General features: G+C 39.7%; 2 protein-coding genes across 25 annotated transcripts in view; both read right to left on the reverse strand.

Annotated features, from left to right (window-relative positions):
* The window catches only part of LOC127009387 (arylsulfatase B-like), a 139,383-nt gene extending 128,926 nt beyond the window's left edge, over positions 1 to 10,457 (reverse strand). For 11 of the 19 annotated variants that reach the window (XR_007761909.1, XR_007761910.1, XM_050882426.1 and 8 more), the window contains exon 1: positions 10,320 to 10,456. The gene's annotated coding sequence lies outside the window, so the exon portion shown is untranslated. Of the gene's footprint in view, positions 1 to 10,119; positions 10,294 to 10,319 lie in introns of those variants that run through there. The other 8 variants (XM_050882443.1, XM_050882442.1, XM_050882451.1 and 5 more) reach the window with 4 other exon arrangements.
* A 6,165-nt stretch (positions 10,458 to 16,622) lies between these two features.
* LOC127009389 (proton-coupled amino acid transporter 4-like) overlaps positions 16,623 to 24,790 on the reverse strand; it is a 68,418-nt gene continuing 60,250 nt past the window's right edge. For all 6 annotated transcript variants that reach the window (XM_050882458.1, XM_050882459.1, XM_050882456.1 and 3 more), the window contains one exon: positions 16,623 to 23,984. In XM_050882458.1, coding sequence (XP_050738415.1) covers positions 23,840 to 23,984 — 145 coding nt within the window. In that variant the 3' untranslated portion in view covers positions 16,623 to 23,839. The remainder of the gene's footprint in view (positions 23,985 to 24,790) is intronic.

The following is a 24,790-nucleotide window of genomic DNA, read 5'->3' on the forward strand; positions in this document are numbered from 1 at the left end:
GGAATGTGGACAAATGTACAGAAAGGCCCTTTAACATCCATTTAAAAATACGAAGACTTGTCAAATTATTCCTCTCTACTGTCAATGAACAATGTTACATACACAAACAAAAATAAAGGGCGTATAAGCCCTAAAAAGAGCATGAGTATATATACGTACTAAATACTTCCCTAAGAGGTACGTACATGTACGTACTAAACACTGTACGGGTTTTAAAACTGGCGCTTACCCCAATATTGCACGCGGCGCCTCATATTTGCTTATATTCTTCAGAGTTATTTAGTTTCCATGACCTATTTAGTATGTTTTTTGTTGCCATTTGGGACCTTAGCTTTATCTTTAATGGTCTGTTTTTTCCTTCCTCGTATCTTCCCAATCTAGTTATTTCATCTACTTCTTCCTCAAACCTTTCCTCCTCTTCAGTATTCATATTTCTCAATACGTATACTTTTCACCTTACTCCTCTCGTAACTCTCAGAGTCTTCACTGTTTTTTTTTCATCTTTGACGCCAAACACTATGACATAACCAAACACTATGACACTATGACTATGTGTGTGTGTGTGTGTTTGATGGTATTTAGTACGGCACTATATAATAATATACGTTAAGCTTATACTGTTAATTTTATGTATTTTCTTCTATGATTTTTTGACCCTGTATAGGTGATTTTAACCCAGTAGCTGCGGGGATCATGTTTCTTAAAGGCCCCTCTAAGCGAGAAAAATGAGAAAAAATCATCACTCACGCAAACCATTTCATAATATATATCAACGCATTTGTGATCAGTTTACGCATCATCTACTTTGGGGGGTTTATATCATGTCAAAAATTTGGCCCGTAGCTGGTACACCATAAAGCCACAAATTTGGCCCATCGCTGCTACCAGGTTAAGGTAGCTATCTAGTTTTGGTTTTTTTCTGGAAGTGGCAACACTAACCCTCACTGCCTCAGTTAGCCGTGGGAATCCTGCCTTTATATGTGTACGTGTTTGCTGACTATTCTTTCCAGTTGTATTTTTCCATTTCAGTTGTATTTGCTTCAGTAATGCTAAACAAGGGGCTCGTTTGCTGCATGCTGAATTTTAAAATTTGTTTTTGTTACTTTCAGAATGGCAAAGCAATCATACAAGAATGCCTTTCTGGATTTTGGCCTCACAAGCATTGTTGATCTAGAATCATCAAGCCTCAGTGTGTTATATGCTGTGAAGTTCTGTCAAATGAATCGCTGAAAGCTAATAAGTTAAAAAGACGACTTCAAGGCACGATGAACATGCTCACCAACAGTGAGCTTTTTTTGAAAGGAAGGAAGCTGCTCTGAAAAGACAAAGGTTCGAGGCTCCTGGCAATCCAGCAGTAGTAGCTTTGAAGCAAGCCACATTGGCATCATACAAGGTTACATGGAGAATTTCAAAGAAGAAAGGACCCCACACTGTTGGAGAAGATCTCGTTAAACCTGCAGCCATTGACATGGCAAAAACAGTGTGTGGAGAAGACGTGGCAAGAAAACTGGAAATCATCCCACTGTCAAATGACACGGTACACAGGAGAATCATGGACCTGTCACTTGATATCAAACAGCAAGTGGTAGATCGCATTAGGGCCAAAGGAACATTTAGCTTGCAGCTAGATGACTCAACAGACATAAGTGATAATGCCCAACTGTTGGTTTGTGTTAGGTATGAAGGGCCAGCAGATCTGGAAGAGGAGTTTCTCTTTTGTCATGCATTGCCAACAACCACTACAGAAGATATTTTTCAAATGGTTGACCAGTTCTTGAAAGAGGAAGAACTTTCATGGACAGACTGCTTCAGCATTTGTTCTGATGGCGCACCAGTAATGCTTGGAGTGTGAAAAGGCTTCACAGCATGTGTAAAGCAAGTTAATCCCGAGGTGAATGTTTTTCATTGCCTACTACATCATGAAAATCTGGTTGGTTGACACCTGTCACCTGGACTGAACAAAGTAATGAATGATGCAGTTCAAATTGTCAACTACATCACTGAATACTCGGTTGTTCGAGCAATTATGTGCCAATTTCGATTCTGAACACAAACATCTGCTCTTTCACTCAAACATCAGGTGGTTGGCTCTCAAGAGGAAAAGTACTACGGCGACTAGTTGATCTTTGGGACGAGTTGGAAATTTTCCAGACTGAAAAGAAATGTGGTTTAGTGAACAAACTGTTGAACAAGATATGGCTCCTACAAGTGGGGTATCTCACTGACATTTTTGGTGCACTCATCGGTCTAAATATCAGTATGCAAGGCTGTAACCAGACGATTGTTGGAGTTGCAGAAAATATGTCTTCTTTCAAATACAAACTAAAACTATGGCTAGGCAACGTGAAGCGAGGGAAATTTGCAGCTTTTCCAACTGTGGCAGAAAGTTTTTTTGAACCACACTTGACTGAGCTGATGGCAGAGTTTGACAGGCGAATCCCAGAAGAGCACATTCAAATCCAATCATGGGTGAGAAATCCTTTCAACACGAATGTCGAAGACCTGCCAGGAGATGTTCCAGGACTCCCAGAGCAACTTATTGAGGTTCAGAGTGAAAAGTTGTTGAAAGACCTTTTCAAGGAAGTATCTCTTTCTGAGTTCTAGATTCAGGTAAAGAAAGAGAAGCCTTGTAGGAGGTGAGGCGGTAAAAGTGTTGCTCCCATTTGTTACAACCTACCTTTGCGAGCATGGTTTTTCGGCTCTGACTAATATTAAAATCAAGTTGAGAAATAAGCTTAACCCCGAGCACGATATGAGATGCAGCTTTAGCACACTGATCCCATGATTTGATACGTTGGTGAATGAGAAGCAGCACCATGGAGTACCAAGGATTTTGTCTCTTTGCTGATGACCTCAAGTTATTTCTAGCCTTGGTAATATCGAAATCTGACCATTTAATTTCCCATCTTCATCTGCAGAGGGATATTAATACATCTTCAATACAAGTAGATCTTGGGGTTTGTCTTTTTCAATTGGCAATTGTGTCAGAATGAACTTTTGTAGAAGTTTTCAAGATGCACCTGTTCTCTTGCAGTACTTCATTGGTGAGCAACCTATTTTAGATGTTGACAACCACAAACATCTTGGGGTCAGGATTGATTCTTCTCTCAAGTTCCATCTTCATGTGAGAGAGATTGCAGGCAAAGCTAGTGGCATAAGCTATAGCATTCTTAAGGGAACTATTTGTAGAACGCCAGATTTTATGAGAGGTTTTTATTTCACATATTAGGCCAATCCTCGATTATGCTTCTGTGGTGTGGTTTACTGGATACTCAATATATATAAGACTACTAGAAGCTGTTCAGAGAAGGTGAACTAAGAAAATCATTGGGTTCTGTGACATACCTTATAGGGATCGTCTCGAGCAACTGAGTCTCTACTCGATCAAAGGCAGACTGATCAGAGCTGATCTTATTATGGTGTTTGAAATTGTAAAAGGACTTTGTCCAAATCTTGATCATTTGCTGACGAGAAATCCCAATAGGGACACTAGAGGTCATTCCTATAAACTTTTTGTTCCCCATTGTAACACTAATGTGAGAGCCCGCTTCTTCTCATTGAGAGTGATTAACATTTGGAACAGCTTGCCAGATTATGTTGTTTCTGTCATCTCAGTGAATTCATTCAAGCACCAGCTGGGCAAGCATCTTGGTCAGATATTATACGAGTTTGATTAATTTGCCACGTGGTTTGGTTGTTCTTAGGTGTCTTGTTTGGATTGATGTTTTGACTGGGTATTGAAAATTAGTAGTTGTCCGTGCCATCTTGAGATGTCATATTAGCCAAACATCTGACCATCTTCATGAAAATTCATCAGCTGGAGTTTTGGTTGGAGACATCACACAGTTTTTGGATGGAGTGTGTCGCATCTAGGTAAGAAATCCCATTAGTTTAGTTAAGAAAAAAAAGAACACATTTAATTTCTTTTCAAAATAAAGTTTATATACCACTGTACATTTTGTTTACTTTACTATGGGTCACGTCAGGGTTGAAGTGTTCCAAATAGGGTCGCTCACGAAAAAGTCTGAGAACCGTTGAGTTAGATTATAATAATGGGGGGGGTAAAGCCCCCCAGTTAGCCACACTCACGTAAAGTTAGGTTAGATTACAATAATGGGGGGTTGAGAGGGGCAAAGCCCCCCATTAAATACGTTTACATGGTTAGGTTAGGTTATAATAATGGTGGGTCGAGAGAGGCAAAGCCCCCCCTGCTAGACTAGCTTAGAGTAATGTGTGGTCATCAAGTTGAGAAAATTTCCCTCGAATTTAGGGATTTTGGGAGTTTTCCTAGATATTAAGGAATTCCCATGTCACTCAATTTCATTTCCCCCATCCCAGAACCCCGTTTTCCCACAGGTCTTCAAGTTTGGTAGGAAGAGGGGAAGAGAGAAAAAGAGATAGAGTATATTGTCCTAAACTGTAAATTTACCCAAGTAATTTGTGACTAGAGAGTAGAGATGCACCGGAGCTTAGTTCTGGCCGGTTACTTCTGGCCAGAACCTCAATTTTTATGAAGTTCTAGTGTAGTGCGGCGACGGCCTGATGAACGAGCCTCCCATAACCCACTTAGCCAGTGGGGTACCTCTTTGGCCGACTCGGTAAGGAGTGACTCTCCCGTCACGCTGGTCACGGGTTCAATCCCAGGCAGCCGGGGAATACCCTCTCCTTGTTGTGATTAATTTCTCGTGTGTTTCGATATACGCAGAGGACGTGTGGGACCGGGAGAGTAATAGAAAAAAAGAGAATAGAAAATCTCGTCATTAAACTGGTGGCAGCGGTGGGATCCTATCCTGCAGTTTTGTTGAGTTTCCCCGAAGGAGTAAGAGGTAGGATGGCCCATGCTTTCCGAGGGTAATAGAAAAATGGGAAATGTTTGAGGTATGTCTCTACGGGGACATCGTGAAATTGTGCACCAAAATGGGTCACTGTCTAAAGGTCTCAACACACAGAAATTAATCTACATAGGGGGGAAAGCCGTGTAGTGCGGCGACGGCCTGATGAACGAGCCTCCCATAACCCACTTAGCCAGTGGGGTACCTCTTTGGCCGACTCGGTAAGGAGTGGCTCTCCCGTCACGCTGGTTGCGGGTTCAGTCCCAGGCAGCCGGGGAATACCCTCTCCTAGTTGTGATTAATTTCTCGTGTGTTTCGATAACGCAGAGGACGTGTGGGACCGGGAGAGTAAAAAAAAAAAAAAAGAGAATAGAAAATCTCGTCATTAAACTAGTTCCAGCTGGAACTATCATAAAAGAACGGCCGGAACCGGGACTTATATTTTACATCTAAGCAGTTATCATATTATGCCTTATATTTTTCAAATCTAACTTCTTGTATTCTCTCATAACCTTGATATTTCTTTATTCTTCATTCATATTATTCTCTTAAGCTCAGCTAAATGGGTCAACCTGTGCTGGATGCATCAGTTGCTGATGGGTCCAACACAGATATCCTCATCCCTGTCATCAATGAATAGATGACAGGGATAAGGAGGAAATTTCTCTTGGCCTATCTGATGATAAAAATAAATTGACAAATAAGCAAAACAGAATCTCTCTCTCTCTCTCTCTCTCTCTCTCTCTCTCTCTCTCTCTCTCTCTCTCTCTCTCGGGGACTATTAATGAGAGGGTAGCCTACTATAGTCTGTCGACTCTAACTTGAGCCGTGTGGCTTGGCCTGGGGAAATCGCACTTCTGCCACATCACTCCATCACTCTCCTCAGAGGGGCTTGCTTTCTCTCTTATTTACGTTATATATAATCTCTTCTGCTTGGCTGTGCAGGACGCTAGTGTGACCTACGTGAGTCTTTTATGGTGGCGGAAGGGTGAATGGTGCGGCCTGGCGCCTGTTACCAACCCCTCAGGCGGCAACGTCGCATGAGCCACGTTGCCAAGTGAAATGGAAGGTTTACAGAGTCGTTGTCTTTCCCTCAAATCCCAAGCTATTCATAACACCATGCAGTCGTATTATGAATATATATAAATATTCCATAAATAGATAACGTACAGACTAACAGTGAGACAGATCGCCATGGGGGCTTCCTCGGGCCAAGCCACAGGGCTCAAGTTAGAGTCGATGGACTATAGTTTTGAAACAGATTGCTTATTTCAGGACAAAATATAATGCTTTTTATTATGGAGATAGTATTTTCTTCCGAAAATCACTAAGATTGACTTTTCATGCCTGTTGTGCACCCGGCCACCGCCCCACTCACAAACATTACCATCAACCAAGGCCATCAACCTGTATAGGGTAATGGACCCCGGTAAAATTCTAGTGTTTGCCCATACTCCCCCCTCACCCCCAAAACAAGCTTGGGGATCTGTGGGAATGAGGGGTTTTGGGTGGGGAACACGAAATCCGTTGCAATCGCATATTTGTTTAGTGGTGGTGGGGGAGGAAAAATACTCTAGATTGAGAGAAATTCCCTTTATTTAGGGATTTTTCCTCCCACCACCACTGAAATAAGTGTTTGCGATGAATTTAGTGTTCCCCGTATGGAAACCACGCATTCCCACTGGACCCAAAGCTTGTTTTGGGAGAGAAGCAGAGTGAACCCACCAAACGATGCCTGTCTGGCGTGGCGCCGGCGGCCTGTATCATTGTAATGTTTTGCTGTGTTGTATGCCTTTACCTTGTTTCTGTGTAGTCTTTTCAATTGTCTATTGTACCATATGGTAATGGCTGGTTTTGTGTGATAGTTTTCTTGGGTATGTGTTTGTCCATTGTGTCATGTATAAAGTCTCGTAGTCTGGTCCAATTTGCCTCAACAGAATTGGCCATTGGGTCTGGGTCGAGGAAGAAGTTTCTAAAATCAGCTATAAGTCTTGAGTTATATGGCACCCATATTGGTCTAATGTTTGCGTCAATGAGTACCATATGTCATGGTCACTAAGACCTGGTAGTACTCGTGTACGTGTGATTAACCCTAGAACTGTAAAACTGAATTTGACTAACGAAGACAATAACGTGACTAACGAAGACAATAACGTGGGTCCGGCCGGACCCACTGTAGAAAATATTGAAAAAAAATACAACAATCATATTTCTTGACTTCCAAAGTTACACATCTCTTAAAACAGACATTCCTGCATACAATCACAGTATGTAAATCAAAGTTTTTCTGCACACTTAATTTTTGAGTAAAAAAATAAAGAAATAATAGGTAACGCATATAATACATATATGAGACCTCTGACACGAAAATACATTCTAACTAAAATTCCTCTTTCTTGGATGGATGGCCTTCATGAAGAACAATGGCAAGTCCCTATGCATCAGAAAAAAGTGATGTGCCCGGAACAAAAATATCAGTATATATGACCAAGTATTCTACCTCTAAGTTAGGATATCTTGTATTTATAAAGTCATATGCATACATGTAACATGCATATTTGCATAAAAGTTTGTATTTTGAAAGAATATTTATATTTATGAAGAAAATGCGGTAAATGTCCAGAGAGTTGCCCATCTCACTGCGGTACTTCTCACCCTAACCATGGATTAGATCTCATAATTCTATGCATTTTGAACCCCATATATATGCCTCGCAAATTGATAGAATCGCTGCTAGCGATTTTTGAAAACTTAGTGAGTTTTTTGCGGCCGCCTCGGGTCGTCACTGGGGGGACTGGGATACTTTGTTACCCCCCCCCCTCCAAAATACGATATTACGCCTCCATATTGTACTTAAGGGACGAAATACATGTCCCATAACCATAATATGAAGGCGGAAAAACTTAAAAGTAAACAAAGGTAGTGAAAAAGCATATTATACATACGCGCGATGTGTTTTGATGGCGGCCATATTGGGAAGTGAGCAGTGTTGCCAACGATCCAGTTATCGATGGTACGCTAGGTTAGCGATGGTACGCTTAGTTAGCCATTAGCCCACGCATGTGAGACAGGTCCACCACGCGTGGTTATTTTTTTTTTTTGAACACGCACCTTTACCTAATACTATACCCGGCCCAAACCTTCACAAAAGCCTTTGGGTATAGGTGCGTGTTCTAAAGAGAAATAAAACTTAACCACGCGTGGGGGACCTGGTCTCACATCGCAATGGCGTCGCCATGTAAACACATCGTGCGTATGTATAATATGCCTTTTCACTACCTTTGTAGTGCGGCGACGGCCCGATGAACGAGCCTCCCATAACCCACTTAGCCAGTGGGGTACCTCTTTGGTCGACTCGGTAAGGAGTGGCTCTCCCGTCACGCTGGTCGCGGGTTCAATCCCAGGCAGCCGGGGAATACCCTCTCCTTGTCTTGATTAATTTCTCGTGTGTTTCGATACACGCAGAGGCCGTGTTGGGAAATAGAAAGGATGGAAAATAAGCTCGTCGGGGCATTACACCTTTACCACTATTTCATTACTTTTAAGTTTTTCCGCTTTCATATTATGGTTAAGGGACATGTATTTCGCCCAATTAAGTACAATATGGAGGCGTAATATCGTATTTTGGAGGCGCGGAGTGATTTTCAATAATTACCAAAAGACTAACTTTTCAAAAATCGCTAGCAGCGATTCTATTAATTTGCGAGGCATATATATGAGGTTCAAAATGCATAGAATTATGAGATCTAACCCATGGTTAGGGTGAGAAGTACCGCAGTGAGATGAGCAACTCTCTGGACATTTACCGAAAAGGCATCACCATAAACATCAATTTGCATTTGGAATGGCGAGGTGACATAGAGAAGCCTAAAGGGCCGGCAATATAGGTGATAACCCAGTGGGCACAACACGTGAATTTCACGTGAACGTCTAGTGGAAATCTTGTGGATTACTCGTGTACACGTGTTTTCACTAGATATTCACGAGATAAACACGTGTATAACTTGATCTAACATTCACGTGTATAACTGGGTCCCAATTCACGTGGTTTTCCCGGGTATTACTGGCAGAGAAATTCATGTGTATAACTGTTGCAATAATTCAGGTGGAAACTATGTGTGTAAAACACGAGTTTGCATTTTATGTACATACATCAAATATGTATCCTACGTCTTATTCTATATATCTCGGGGTAATTCTCAAGTTATTAATATATATATATATATATATATATATATATATATATATATATATATATATATATATATATATATATATATATATATATATATATATATTGGGTAGGCGGTGGCCGAACTGGTAGCGTACTGGGCTCACATTCACCGCGTGATGGACGACGCGGGTTCGAATCCCCACGCTACCACTCGGATTTTTCAGTCACCGCCGAGTGGCTTAAAACTACCCACATGCTGTCCTGAAGACCAATCATCAACCCGGACTCTAGAGGAAGCCGTCCAAGCGAATCAAGAACGAGTTCCGGGGGGCAGCATGAGCCAATGCAAGATGGCGCCACTATAAACACTCACCTGCGCCAGAACGGGCTGGGCCGACCATCAGGCCCCACCAGGAAGATGCCTACCGGCGCAACAGGCACCGACGTAAAAAACAATGATATATATATATATATATATATATATATATATATATATATATATATATATATATATATATATAATATTATGCACTCTGTTATCTTTTCTTCTACTGAGTCTTGGTTGTGTTTTTGTGGTGTCACAGTAACATTCGTGATGCGTCGATGCCAATCTCAACTTTTGGCACATCGTCATGGTGGTCAGCATGGAGGGAGGGGGCCTTATCAGTATAGGGATTCTGGCAGCGGCTGTGGGTGTGGGCCACAGAGTTATATACCTCTGTGGTATGGGAACTTGGGCTGTGATTTGAGCTTGGGTGGCAGTATCTTCACTTTCACAATAAATTGGTTCAATAGTGACATCATCACATAAACTGATGGTGTCCTCTGCTAAGATCTGTGCGATAACTTTTTGCTCAGTAGTGTGACACGTTATCCTTTTTTCTCGCGATTTCCCTATCTTAAACTAAAAAAAATATAATAGTTACAGATATGTAGATATAACAACACTTTTATGAAAGCTGAATAGCCTACTAAACATATAAACTTGAATTAGTGCCTCTACGTCTCGTACTTGTATGTACACAAGCACTACAATAATATCTTCTTCTCTATGAAGTGTCATGAGTAAGAATCACATGGCTGGAATTTGTGGGTCCGACCACTACCTCCTACCTCGTGTCAGGAGCATGCACAGTGTAGATCTGAGTGTCAAATGGATTCAACCAGAACCACAACTCGCATACAGCTACCACTTTGGAAAAAAAGAGCTCAAATATCAAAACGTAGAGACAGCGTGGGTCCGCCCGGACCTAGCGTTACAGTTCTAGGGTTAAAGAAATGTTGTTTGTGAATCTTAGGTTGTCGGTACTCACAAGGGACTCTACTATAACTGTTTGATAGCAGCTGCTGCTTCCAGTGCTCGGCGCAACGAGTACCTTATCAGTTCACAAAGGGGGCGCGTACGACGTGTATGCTGTGCCAGCTGACGCTAACGTCGGTCGATAATCAATAGTACGTAGTTATGTTAGTTCGTAGGGGAGAGCCGGTATGATTCGGACACTTTTTAGAAAAATATTTTTAGAAAAAGAAGTTTATAAGTAGTAGTGTAATTTTGTTGATCTCAAATATTTAGAGGGGAAAAAATAAAAGGAGAACTACAAGAAACATCTCAAAATTTTTGGTATTATATGGCTTCCTTCTCTTCTCACAAGCATAATATCTGAATATAAATCGACCAAATTAACCTTTTTATAACCGTTGCAACACCTATAATGTTTAAATTGATATAGACTTGTTAAAAATCATGAAAAAATCAACCGTCCGAATCATCATGACTCTATAAAAAACAAATGTGTGGTCACACTCCTTTTCCAGCACGAGAGCTGGGTGATTGTGTTATACGGCAACACCTTCGCCGCGCATCGCTGCGTCACCGAAATAATTTACATCTCGCTAATTGGCACGTTTTTGAAGCGATAGCTTACGATACACCCTGAAAATATTACATACGAGATGCAAAAAAACATAAAATAGGACTTGCATCGAAAATAACAGCTCTGAGGGCGTGGTTATCCCTTTGTGGGCCAAGGCAACGAAGTTTTGCACATTCACACAAAATCTCGCGGCACTCAGTCCCATACACTTTACAATAAGTGCGATGGCCGGACCATCCCACTGTCCGAATCATACCGGCTCTCCCCTATGTTTGTGAATTCCGCCCCAGCTGGGGCGGAATTCACAAACATACCCACTATAGTCCGGGAAATCTGAAGTGGCGGCTCTGACGTAGACAGCCCGCTTCTTCTTGCTTCTTTGATTCATCCCCTCAGAAGGGGTAACGGGCTTTTGTCATATTGACGGCCCGTCGCAGTGGTGGCAGTGAGGTAGAACCAAATGACGGCAGATTGAACGACATAAGGCGCCCTGACCCATATCCAGTGGAAGTAGTGTCTTAGTGATCACACATACGCAAACCACCAGTCAATCACAATCCCTGCCTTTTCTGGTGTACAGTGGGAACATTTTCTGAGTGGGTGGCGATAAGCAGGTTTGGCAAGCAGGTCTGGGTGCTGAGAGGTCTGGGGTCTGGGCAGCTCTCAAAAGCAGGTCACAATCGAGCTGAGGAGGGCTAGAAATTTAGCAAAATAGGATCTGGGGAAAGGCCAATAGAAAGAGCAATAGAAGGAGCAATAGAAGCGCAGAATTTATTCAAACTATATTAGACCTTAGTTAGACCTCATCTTCAGTATCCTCATCTCCAGAATATCAAATGTTCAGTCAATTGGTAGATCCTGGATTGAAGAGGATGACGAAGAGGATGACGAAGATGATTCAAACTTGCAGAGGGGAAGAACTCAAACAGTTAAAAATGCACAGAGGGCTTTGCCATTGAAGGAAAAGAGAAGGGGGATAATAATATGAATCTTTATAAATTTTTAAGGGGATAATTATAAGGGGATAATTATAAAATGTGTTGGTAGGACACATAAGGGATAAATTAGTAATGGGTTTAAAGATGATACGGGACAACAGCAACAAAATATAGGTTTAATTGGTTTTATAACAGAGCGAGTGGGGATTGAGAATACAATTGTCACATTCACAAATAGATTAGATAAATTCTTGGACAGCGATATAATAGAGGATTCATTCATGGGGGCTTAGATTAGGGGCTAGCTGATACGGGAGCTTTAGGAACTGCCTGCCTCCTAAGCCTACCTCCTCTTTATGTTCTCCTACGTTCTTATCGTTCTTATGTTCATATGTTCATATGGCTTCACTAATGAGAACGGGTCATATATCATGTATAATCTAGAAGTGAAATCTACTGTTCTACATCTTGTCATATGAGTTTGCAACTGTACTGATATTGCCTGGGCTACCAGGGTCCGCAGGGGGCTGCAGGTACCTCTGTGATTACCACGCCTGAGCTGTCCGCAACACTGTCCTCTCCAGATGTATACTTGTTTGTTGATAGTTTAGCTGTTTGTTGATAGCTCCAGCAGACCTGCATGATCTGTGTCCTTGTCCCCCGTGCCTGACTCATTACACTGCCTGCCCCAGGTGCCAAGGTGCACTTCTGCCTTCACGCCCTCCCCCTTCCCATCCTCACTTCGCCCAAATGCCTTGCCTGCCACAGTCACCAGGATGACACAGTGGACCCTGACACTGACTATACCTGCAGCTGCCTTGCGTATAGAATATAATAGAATTATTAATTAATATAATAATTTTATTTCCAACATCTGCACTCTGCCATGCAGGACAGCCCCAACGGCACAACACTGCTGTATTATTAGTGCCACCCAACCCCCTATGGGTGACACAGTGCACCTGGTCAGGATGCGTCTTACCAGTGTAGTCCTAGGCTGAGCTATAGGTACCACTTAACTTGGAGGTTCCTGTCTACTGGCTGCACTGTGTGTGAGACACAGGGACACACACCTGCACTGTCATGGATGGACGGGGCCCTTTCATTGTTTTTCTTTTTCTTTGGGGCCTGCCTTGGACTTTCTTTCGTCGTTAATAATAGATCTTATTATATATATAAAAATTTTTTTCACTTTTTCTTTACTTTTCATTTTTTTTTTTTTTTTTTTTTTTTTTTTTGATGCAATGCAAAACAAGCAACTGCTAGTTCCACCTAGGAGATCGCAATGTTCTGTTCTGTCTTTGTTAGCTCCGCCACAGACAGACTCTGTAAGCTCTCCATACTGGCTTCACCTGTGCCTGGGGGGGCGGGGCGGAGGCGCCTCCTGTTATAATACCTCCATGGGTAGAACCCGCCGGCTGGCAACCCGCTAGACACTGTTGCTCTCTCTCTCTCTCTCTCTCTCTCTCTCTCTCTCTCTCTCTCTCTCTCTCTCTCTCTATATATATATATATATATATATATATGTGTGTGTGTGTCTCCAACTGACCTCGCGTACCGTGCCTCTCACACGCTTAATTCTCTCTCTCTCTCTCTCTCTCTCTCTCTCTCTCTCTCTCTCTCTCTAGTATAAAAACAAATATGTTTTTTTTATGATTGATATCTCTATCTGTGAGTGAATACAAAGAAATTTGTACAACACTTGGCAGTGTTGCCTCCGCGGCGTTGTCTGGGCGTCTCGATCAGTGAGTCAGAGTCATGCTCCTCTTAATCCAACACACCGCAGTTGCCAATTGCTCTGCCTGCTTTAATTGTGACATTTCTGTCATTTTTTGGTGTGTGTCTGCCATCTGCCATACAATGTCAGCCATATGGCACAGTGGCGGATCCAGGGGGGGGCGGCCGCCCCCCCCCCCTTTGGACTTAAATTGCGTCCTTTTAAAGATTCACCGAGATCTGGGGGGTATCATTCCTGTGAACACTACTACTAGCCAACTAATTGTAATGATAATAATACTAACCATACTACTAGCTACTACTACTACTACTACTACTACTAATGCTAATAATAATAACCTTATATCTGATCGCCAGTATGTATGGGTTCCGCAAGGGTCGTTCTACTGGCGATCTTCTTGTTCTCTGAACTGACTCTTGGTCATCCTCTCAGCTGTTTCGATGAAACTTTCTCAGTTGCGCTAGACATATCGAAAGCTTTCGATAGAGTCTGGCACAAGTCTTTGCTTTCTAAACTGCTCTCTTTCGGATTCTATCCCTCTCTCAGTTCCTTTATCTCCAGTTTCCTTTCTGGCCGCTCTATCTCAGGCTTAGTAAAAAGAGAGAGAGAGAGAGAGAGAGAGAGAGAGAGAGAGTAGGTGTGAGTGTGACTGATGGGGTTACCTGCTTGCTCAGCTGTTTTTATACCCTGTGGTATGTCACGGGGAGGATGCGCGGAATGGAACAAATTTTGGGCCGCCTGTGGGTTGACCTCGCTTTATTTAGATCTTGGACTGCACGTGTCCTCTCGCTCTCACTCGTCTCCCAAGCAGTCACTCTCCCCGCGGCGTCCCCAACCGCACTGCCCGGCCCCTGATTTTTTCCGCTCACAAACTATACCCTTACAACAAACACATACACACAACATCCATGGGCATAACAATGTGAAGGAAATTGAGAAACCAAATTAATGATCAAGGCTAGAGGTGAAACTCTAGAAGTACTATCGTGGATGGAATGAAAAGAAAAAGCACATGTAAAGCGTATAGGGAAGATAAAAAACACATGAACACTTAAAACAGAATGTGATGGTTTCAGAACACAGATATGAACTATAAAGAAAAGTAGCACACATCACTGGAAGAGGAGTGGGAAGAGAGGAAGGAGGGAGACAGGGGACTAAAAACTGTAGGCTATTGGAATTGCCAGGAGATAAAGATACAGACAATATGAGCCACATGAAAACATTCTTGGTTGAAAGCTGGAAACAAAGAGAAAAATAACTACAGGATACAAAGAAATTCAAATAAGGTGTGAAAGACTTAACCCTTAAAACGCGGGTGTCGACAATAGTCGACAGCTGGTGCCTGGGCTCAAACCGCGGGTGTTGACAATAATCAACAAGGCATTTTTTTTTACTTAGCGCGCCATCAAATTTATTTTTATGCTGAAGTAGGGTAAGCATGTTGTTATCTTTTAAACAATACCCAACCATGCTCTCTTGGCTAATTATCGGTCAGTGTATGACTTGTGTAAGCTTTGAAATGATATCCGCTTGACATCCCACCTCTTCTCACCTTCCAGTGAATTTCATACATAAGATGGAGGCCCTTTGACCTCAATACCCATCAAGGGCATCAAGAAGGCCTAGAAGTTAAGTTATTTTGGGGTGTGGTTCACATTAACTGTATAAAAGTTATGCTTCTTATTATAAAATCCACTTCGGGTGGAAAACTGTCTATAAAAATGTGTTCTCAGTGATCCTACTTCAATATTCCGTACGCGCTCTACCAAAGGTCATGTAGTCTTCAACTTAATGTTAATAAACAGTTAAGGGTATGTACTTTACAATGGTACTTCATTCAGTTTCGTGAGTTAAGTAAAGTGAAGGTATGAAAGGTTGAAGTGAGGTATGTTTTTGCCTGAATATGCCCGCGTGGGAGGACAGGCACGCAAAATAAGTCCGCGCTTTGAGGGTTAAGAAAGCAATACAAAGTAGCCTACCTATCAGAGGACTGAAGTAACTTCTGGGATTGGCCTACAACCACATTCATGTACTTAAAACAGTTGACTTCAGAACTGTGTACTAGATGTTGTGCAGAAATTCTCAGTATGTCACACACACGTGGAAGCAATCGAACCCAGAGTGACACTCAACAAGAGCAACCCAAAGATAGCAACCCTAAAGACCATGTAAAGAAAACTGACAATCGTGAAACTATAACAACCACCTGGAATTACACCAGAGAAGACACTGAGTGAGGGCTGGGAAGCGACTGACGTTCTTCAAGACCTGTGTCGCCAAGTCTCCTTGCCTATGTTCGGAATTACTCTGTGCAGGATTCGGAACGCGGCTCAAACACACATACGAGACTAGTAATTACTATTTTACCATATACAAGGTCTACAGAAGAGTTGCAACTAGTCAGTCAGTCTACAGTCCAAAAGTCAAGGAGACTATACAGGAGAAAGGGCTTTCCATTATCATATGGAAGTTGCACGGTAATGCTACTATTTACCACAAGATAAAATGAGGGAAAACATTTTTTTTTTAAGGTATCCATGCACCCATTCCATCCTGTCATGCTAAACATTTTTTTATCAAATACTGGTTTATAATAGGGTTCGGGAGAAGAAATGTTCTCGTGCATTATTGTGTTATATACACTATGTTTTTTCGTACAAACTATAGGGTGATTGGAGGAAAAGGAGTCATTGAAATTAACAATAATGGATGAGAAAGGGAAAAAGAGGTTTCAAATTAGAGGATTGTTGGGACACTGAACACGTTTGGCAGCTGGAACTGAAAGAAAGTAAGACAGAAACCAGCATTAGTTTAAATAGGAGTCAAAGTGGTATGGGTATAAATGTGTTCTGGATGACAGCAATCGTTCTAACTGAATGCCAATTCCTTACTATATCTCTGATAACCAGTTTAGAACAAAGCATTAAAGGCCATATTTGGTGGCTCTTGTCAAGCTGAGAGTAATACTACTACCATTAATCTGGTGCCTGATGCATCTGGTATACATATTTAACACCATTCGCTACTTCAAGTATATTGGGGAGAAAAAAAACTACTCAAAGATTAATTTTCAAACTTAAAACATCCTCATTCATTTTTCCTAGAAACTGTGAGGGTTGAGTTATTGTCTTTATTCCATTTCACAAAAGAACATAGATAAATGCCATGATATTAAAACATTACATATGCCTGTTAATGTTCAATTTAGTAAAAAATTCATATATCAGATCAATACAAGAAAGCCCAGTCATTTATGCGAAACATGTAGCCTACATAAACATCAAGATGTTTTAGAAATATCCTACTTACCCCATAGCATGATTTGATACCATATGCCTTACATAGTTACAGTCTTTACATAGTGTTTTAGTTTCTAATAAATTAGAATGCTTCCTTTTATATGTTTGCACAGGTGGCCTAGACTGTGGTGGGCCAAATCTGTATAATATTTGGTTATTCATGAATGGGGCTATAATATACATAGAGATTTTATGGTGTTCATCAAATGCCAACTTTACTCAACACAAGGAGGTACTACTAGTTCATATGGAAGCTAAGTCAGGTTTAAGATGCTACTGGTCTGTAAGTGTATGAAATAAATAAATAGAGACACTCCTAGATATAGCACAGATGACTATTACATTCATACTGACATGATGAAGTGTTGTAGCATTATTATTATTAAGATATGTTTATTCACTAAATTCAACAGGAACCAACTTGCCATATTTTACATCTGACAGATTATTTTGTCAGGCAGTCAAAATAGAATACACAACTGCAGAAATGTAATTTCATTATTAATATATTCCTGATGCTTTTGCAAGAATTACAGTCAAAATGAAAAGCAATATATGTATAAGCTGAACAACAAACTGTAAAAACTGAATTAAAATTGATGATAATGATGATGTTAATAATAATAAAAATAATAATAATAATAACAATAATAGGTAGTAATACAAATAATAATAATAATATTATTATTATTAATGATATAGTAAAAATAATAATAATAACAATAACAATAATAATAATAATAATAGCAATAATAATAATAATAATAATAATAATAAAAATAATAATAATAATAATAATAATAATGCTATTACATATTAGTATTACAATCAATCTGTTGACACAATAATGTTTTGCACACATTGTTATTTACAAAAGTATGTAGAGTTGGGGCATGAGGATTCATGTACTTAAGGAGTAGGACTGGAAGGTCAAAACCTTTGTTTCAGAATTGTATAATGTATATCCTGATTGAACTAGTCTAAGATTTCTAGAATCTTTGGGCTAGTCCAGGGGTCAGCAATTTTTTTTTTTTAAGGTATGGAGGCAGCTCAAGGGTAAAAAACAAAATCAGCAACACAAAAGCTCACTAACACTGCTCCAGTGAAAGAAAAAAGAATGAGAGGTCAAGAGAAGTCAATTCTGGGTGGAGAGGTGTCCTGATACTCTTCCCTTGAAAGAGCTCATGTAGGCAGGAGGAAATGCAGATGGAGGAAGGCTGTTCCAAAGTTTACCAGCAGAAGGGATTAAAGAATGAAGATGCTGGTTAACTCTTACAAAGGGATTTGGATAGAATAGGGATGAGCAAGGGTAGAAAGTCATTTGTAGCAGGGCCACGGGAGGGGGGAGGCATGCAACTAGCAAAGAAGTTCAGAAGAGCAGTCAGCATGGAAGTATTGATAGAAGATTGAAAGAGATGCAACATTGCAGCAGAATTTAAGAGGTAGAAGACTGCTAGTAAGAGGCTCCAAAGCTGCATGTGGCTCTTTCAGGACACTTGCACAGTTACGGAATCTTCATATATAATTATTTACCTCAAATCAAGGGCTGATAGTGTCTGTAAAAGGAGAAGGCTGAAAGTAAATGTCAACAAAAGTAAAGTGATGGTTTGTGAGCGAAGTAGAAGTGAGATTGTAGATTTTATATGCCCATATAGAGGGGAATTGAATGTGAAAAAGAATGCAAAATATTTTTGAATGGTGAAGAAATGGAGGAGGTCAATGAGTTTATGTACCTTGGATCAGTCATGTGTAAGCATGGTGGTATGGAGGGTGAGATAAGAGAAAGGGCATTGCAAGGAAGAAGGGTGGTAGGTTCTTTGGGATGAATCATGAATGGCAGAAGTGTGTGAGCATGGAGGTAAAGAGGGATTTGAGAAATACAATAATAGTACCAACCCTCACATATGCAAGTGAAACGTGGGCCTGGAATGAAAGTCAGAGGTCTAGAGTGCAGGCAGTGGAAATGAGTTATTTGAGGAGTGCTTGTGGTGTGAGTAGAATGGATGGAATGAGTAATGAAAGTGTGTACGAGCGTTTTGGAATGTGTCACAGGGGAGAAGGGAAGAAGTGTGGAGAAATGGAGGAAGTGAAGCGACAGACTTTAAAGTGGTTTGGCCACATGGAGGAGAGTAAGATGACCAGAAGGGTGTATGTGAGTGAGATAGAGGGAGGGAATGCTAGAGGGCGACCTCCATTGAAATGGAGAGATAGGGTGCAAGAGTACGTTAGGGAGAGGGAGGAAAGATCTTTGAGAAACTGTGAGCAGGCAAGGAGGGAGTGTCTGGATAGAGAAAGTTGGAAACTCTTCTGCTGTGGCCATCCCCTGATGGGAGCTCCTAGGACCAAGAGTCAATGAAATGATGATGATAATGATGATGAAAACAAGGGCATAACATACTATTACACCTTCAGGGCAACATTAGATTGTTTGGCCTAACTTTGGAAAAATCTTGAGGCATCAAAAAGGTAAAATCTTCTATGTATTTTATTTTGTTATTTAACAGTATTCTCTTATTTCTGAGGTACATTTCTGTTTTGAGACAAATTTGTGCATTGCAGCTTATTGAGAATATTTTTTTTCTATGAAGAATAAAATAAGGCTCCTCCAGCACAATGAGTTGCTGACCCCTGAGCTAATCTGCAAATCAGTTAATTACATTTTGATCATTATTCCATTCTCTCTCTCTCTCTCTCTCTCTCTCTCTCTCTCTCTCTCTCTCTCTCTCATTGAGTCATATTATTATTAACCCTCTCACGCATCATGACGCGAATCGTGTTGAACTGTAATCTCCTGCAACTCAGCTTATGATGCGAATTGTGAAAAAAAAATAAAAAAGAATCTAAAAATAATTTTTTTGTCACAATCGTGTCAAAATTTAGTGCATTAACCCGTGGGGTGTGGGACCGCCCAATTGGGCTAACGCTGGGCTGCTGCTACACACCCTAAATTGGTTAAGGTGTTTTGGCTATTTTTGACAGTTATTATTAATCCATACAGCACTAGGGCTATTTCACTGTTAAGATCCTCCCCAGTACTGCGACTTTTCAAAATACAATTTTTTGATTAGTCAATGTGAAATGTCTAAGTATTAAGGGTTTGGGTGAAGAAAGCATTCAGATCAACCTATAAAGTGGTATCCTATAGTGCCGTGGATATGGTGTCTTGTTGGTAAGTACACACTTCTAACTGTAAAAAAAATCCCATATATCACATATATATGCCAAATCTGTATATCACAAGTGTAATTTGATATATAATCTTGCATTCTGACAATACTAAGTGGAGGTAGACAGATATATCTTTGTACAATTGGCTCATGGCAGTGAGGTGGTAGCACTTATTACATAGCCTAACCTATTCACCAAATTTTATCATATATGACATTGATGTACCATCTTTATGTATCAAAAGTGCATCGGGGGGATAGCTAGAGTTCTTGTCTTCCAGTTACATGCTACCAAGTGAAGGTAAGATGTATTTGCACAAATCTGGCTAGTTTCCAACTTTTGTTATGCATACGACTTTGAATAAGTGGCATATAAATTACCGGTTCCCGAACCGGTAATTGCATACGACTTTGAATAAGTGGTATATAAATTACCGGTTCCCGAACCTGGAAATTTGGGAGTGATACCATCTCCAAATAAGAGGGCGGAAAAGTCCTGGAAATTTGCTGGTGAGAGCGAAATATCATGGCATACGACGTACGCCACCAGCGCCGGTGAGGGGTAAAACACTGCAGCGTATGACGTACGCTGCCAGCGCTGCTGGGGTTAAGGAGACACCTGGCAACTTAACCTGATCTATGTCGAGGGCAGGTGAGACACAACAGGTCAGTCAGGCCTGCACATCCTTCTCCTCCCCTTGATTTTCCTCCTTCCCCTCTTCCTCTTCTAATCCCCCTAATCCTTTTCCTACTCTCTCTCTCTCTCTCTCTCTCTCTCTCTCTCTCTCTCTCTCTCTCTCTCTCTCTCTCTCTCTCTCCTTTTCAATGAACCTTATACACCTTTACGTTGTTACTCTTTTTGTGTGTATGAGAGAGAGAGAGAGAGAGAGAGAGAGAGAGAGAGAGAGAGAGAGAGAGAGAGAGAGAGAGAGAGAGAGAGAGAGAGAGAGAGAGAGAGACACACACACACACACACTTATGCACACAAACAGACAAACAAACACACAACTACACCCCTTCAAAGAATCCCAGAACACCCTCCATGCAGCTAGCCAGGCAGCAGGACCTCCAAGAAGATCTAACTGCCTTGCTAATCTCTGAATTGCCTTTACCTGCTGCCGCTCTCCATATATGCCTAAATGTGCCCCGTGATTTCAGCGAGCACCGGGTAGGGATACTTGTCATGTCTAGCTATCATCTTTATCTTATGACTAAAATAACTGATTAAATTTTTTCTTGTAGACGGTCCTGCAGTTTACGGGTTAAAGATCCAAGCTAGGCCTACCGAATAATTTAATTGTCAACTCTCACATGCATAGATTTAAAGTTATGACAGGAATAAACATATACTTATAGTACATATTCCGATACGTGTTTCAGATTTCATTAATTTTCTCAAAACTATTGATCATATAATCATATAATAATGGAAAGCTCATAAACATCTGCTGTTATTGGTATATGTAGCATAAATAGTTGACTCACAAACATTTGAGCTACAAAGTGGTGAACGTAAGTTTATATTTTTTTTATACAATGTTTATTCAGAGTCAGCAAAGCTGAATGTAGATTTCCATATCTTGGTTCTTTTTCTTTTATTAATGCAGAATAATCTATTATAAAGCCAATGATGTATAAAAATGTCAGGAAAAAGAAAATTCGTGGGTGATTGATAATAGAAATAAATATTTCGCCACGTGTTGTCAGGTCATTCCACTGAACCACCTCGTGGCCCCATGCGTGTCACAGTGGAAACTGAAACTTGTTAAACTCTGGGTGTGTGAGAGGGTTAAAATACAATTACAAGTCTCTTTGTCTTCCAGTACATACAACTCACTTTGGTCCCCTTTAATTATTTTCTGCATGTTTATATTAATATTCAAGTGCTTGTTTTTAACTTTCTTTACTTCATGCTTTCTTGAAACAACCTCTCCATATTTTGGTCACTAGTTTTACAAGATTCACAGGGGCAAAGTTTAGAATGAATGCATCCATGAATGATTTTTGTTTTCACTGTAGAGATATACTAAAAAGTAAAACCTTACCATGGACAGCACACTTTATTTTCAATACAGAGAATGTGACCCTTTAACAAACAAATATTTCTGAGCTGGCAGTTTTACTTGCAAGCTCATACAGCCAATCCTCAGCTACTGCTTTCTGTTTTCATCTTTTATATTAGGTTGAACTTTACAATTTACCATTGGTGAAACTTATTTGTGATAAGTTCTTTCTCTATGTGATGTGAAAACAAAATTATCTTATTATTTGCAGCGTATATTTAGGAATGTAGTTTTACTTAAATACTCACATAATGCATTTATCTTGCTGAGCAATGAGTCCCACTAAAACACAAGACGGTCTCTCCATCTGCTCCAACTAGTTATTAGTTTTCCAGCTAGAACAAAGCTCACTGATGATCTATAAGCTTTTGGGAAAGTGGAAGAAGAGATGGGATTCCAAACATCCTCCTGTTTTCTTAGACATAATAAAACTATCTATACTATTGGTGGTTAAAAAATGGAGTCAGTAATTTCCATTGCTATCAACACTACTCATCCATAAAGCTCACAATGATACCCTGAGAACACAACCCCAATGCTGTGTCTGATCATTTTCCAAATGATTTCTAAACACAGCTCCACAATAATCATGTATAACATATTTGGTTACAATTGTCAAAACTGCAGAATTCTAATGAGCACATCTGCATTACAAGAGCACCTGAATATGAATGTGTTGCTTTTATGAAATCTATTCCCTATCATTACTTCCATTCTCAAAGGTGAAACATGGATTCTTTAAAAAAAAAAAAAAAAAAAAAAAAAAAAGATTCTCTGTGGTCTATTCATGTAAAATCTTTGCACTTGTCACACTATATTTATACAAGGAATGTTTCAATGTATCAGCTGAATCTACATATACAAAAGTCACCACAAATCTTACCTAAGTATACCTTTATAATGCTTTTCAGTCTCTGATGGAAAATGTCACCATGATTATTAGGAATATCTAAAACATTCCTACACATTTCCCTACAAATTAATTATAATTATTGATCTTTCTTACCAATTCTTATTAGGACTGATTTTAACATTAATTAAAAACCAATAAAATTTGTGTGAAGATGATGCCTTGAAATGTAATGAGATTGCTGGTCCTTGACCAAAGATAAACACTCTTAGAGAGCAAATGAGAATCTTAAATATTCATATAATCTTTCCTTCTGATGAGATGACCATGAACACAATACACAAGTTTAAAAATTTATATCAACTAACACAGACCAATCCTGCAGATCCAATTGCCTGCATTAAATCATAACTAATATAGAGTAAATGTTGACCTAAGTCTTCCAATAAAACTGACTTTAAAGGGATCCTGATAATATATATATGAACACACACTGCTGCTAACATCATAATAAAATACTGAAGAAAATTATTACCTACATTATTTTCAAACCCCTTCATCATGGACAAGGTGTTTGAAAAGTATTAAAACCTAGGTGCAAGACTCCAGGAATGACAGCTAACAAAACTCAATCTTCTTAATAGTATGCTGAAAAATATTTTTTTCCTGTTCAAGGAAGACTATCATATCCAAAATATACTGATAACATTACATAATTCATCTTAATGTACAAAAATATGTATCTACATAATTTTCGTATCTTTACTTATTATGAATAATTTCAATAGAAGTCAAATCTACAAGTGAGCAAAAAACATCCAACTTAATCAATATTAAGTTAGCACCTAATCCTCTTCAACTTAGCATCTAAGAGCAAAAAAATTGCCATTTATGATTGATCTCAGCATACAAACCTTGGTTGAGGGTCATCTGAGTGCTGGAAGTACTCAATGACAGCTTGAATGCTAGCATAAGTCCCAGTTATAAAACAGACAGCTCCAAAAACAAATATTACCACACACTTTGCTATATTCCATCTTGATATTCTGAAAGGGTAAACATTTGTTCAAGCTTTTAAACCAGGAGCTTATAATGGACATAGATGTTAAAGTAAAATGATGTGACTAGAGAAGTCGGAACATTTCAAATATGATTTTTTTATGTATAAGTAAAGTGGTCCATATAAAGGAAATACAGTAGAAATGTGACACCCGGGAAGGATCATTTAATTTTCTTAAATCTTCTGGTTATTAATGATTGAATGAAATTTCTATTTAATAGAAATGAGAAAACTGGATAAGACAAACTAGTTTAGTTAGTAGCAATAGCATTTAAGATAAGGAAGAAAACTTCGGTGTCAGATTTACTTGAAAGAGATATGATTATGACTTAATTCAATGTCAGTGTTAATACAAGTCAAACATTTGGTAGCATGAACAAAACTTAGCAAGGTTCAAATGGAAGCGTAACATTAACCAGTTCACTCGAAGCTCTGTATGATGACATGTCGAGTTATGCAGTAAAGCTTTTAGAATTTACTAATACTTTATCAAACTTTAGGGTAAGGAATAGACTGAGAAGAATATAACTTTGGTAATAACTAAATTCAGAGAACAAAGGTCATTCATATTAAATATGCAAACACAGGGGCACAGTCCTCTTAAAAAAAATATATATAATATACAGTTCACTCAAATGTACAATTGTAACTGAACTCATCACATTCATTCATTCTTGCATTATTCTATTTTTGAACCAATTTTTGCCTGTCTTTATTATCACCTGAAATTATCAAACTTAGGCACATTGCTGTAAGTCCTTTTCTATTCTTTTACTATGGGAGCCTTATCGA

The sequence above is a fragment of the Eriocheir sinensis genome, chromosome 40 (assembly GCF_024679095.1).
Source record: "Eriocheir sinensis breed Jianghai 21 chromosome 40, ASM2467909v1, whole genome shotgun sequence".
NCBI lineage: Eukaryota > Metazoa > Arthropoda > Malacostraca > Decapoda > Varunidae > Eriocheir > Eriocheir sinensis.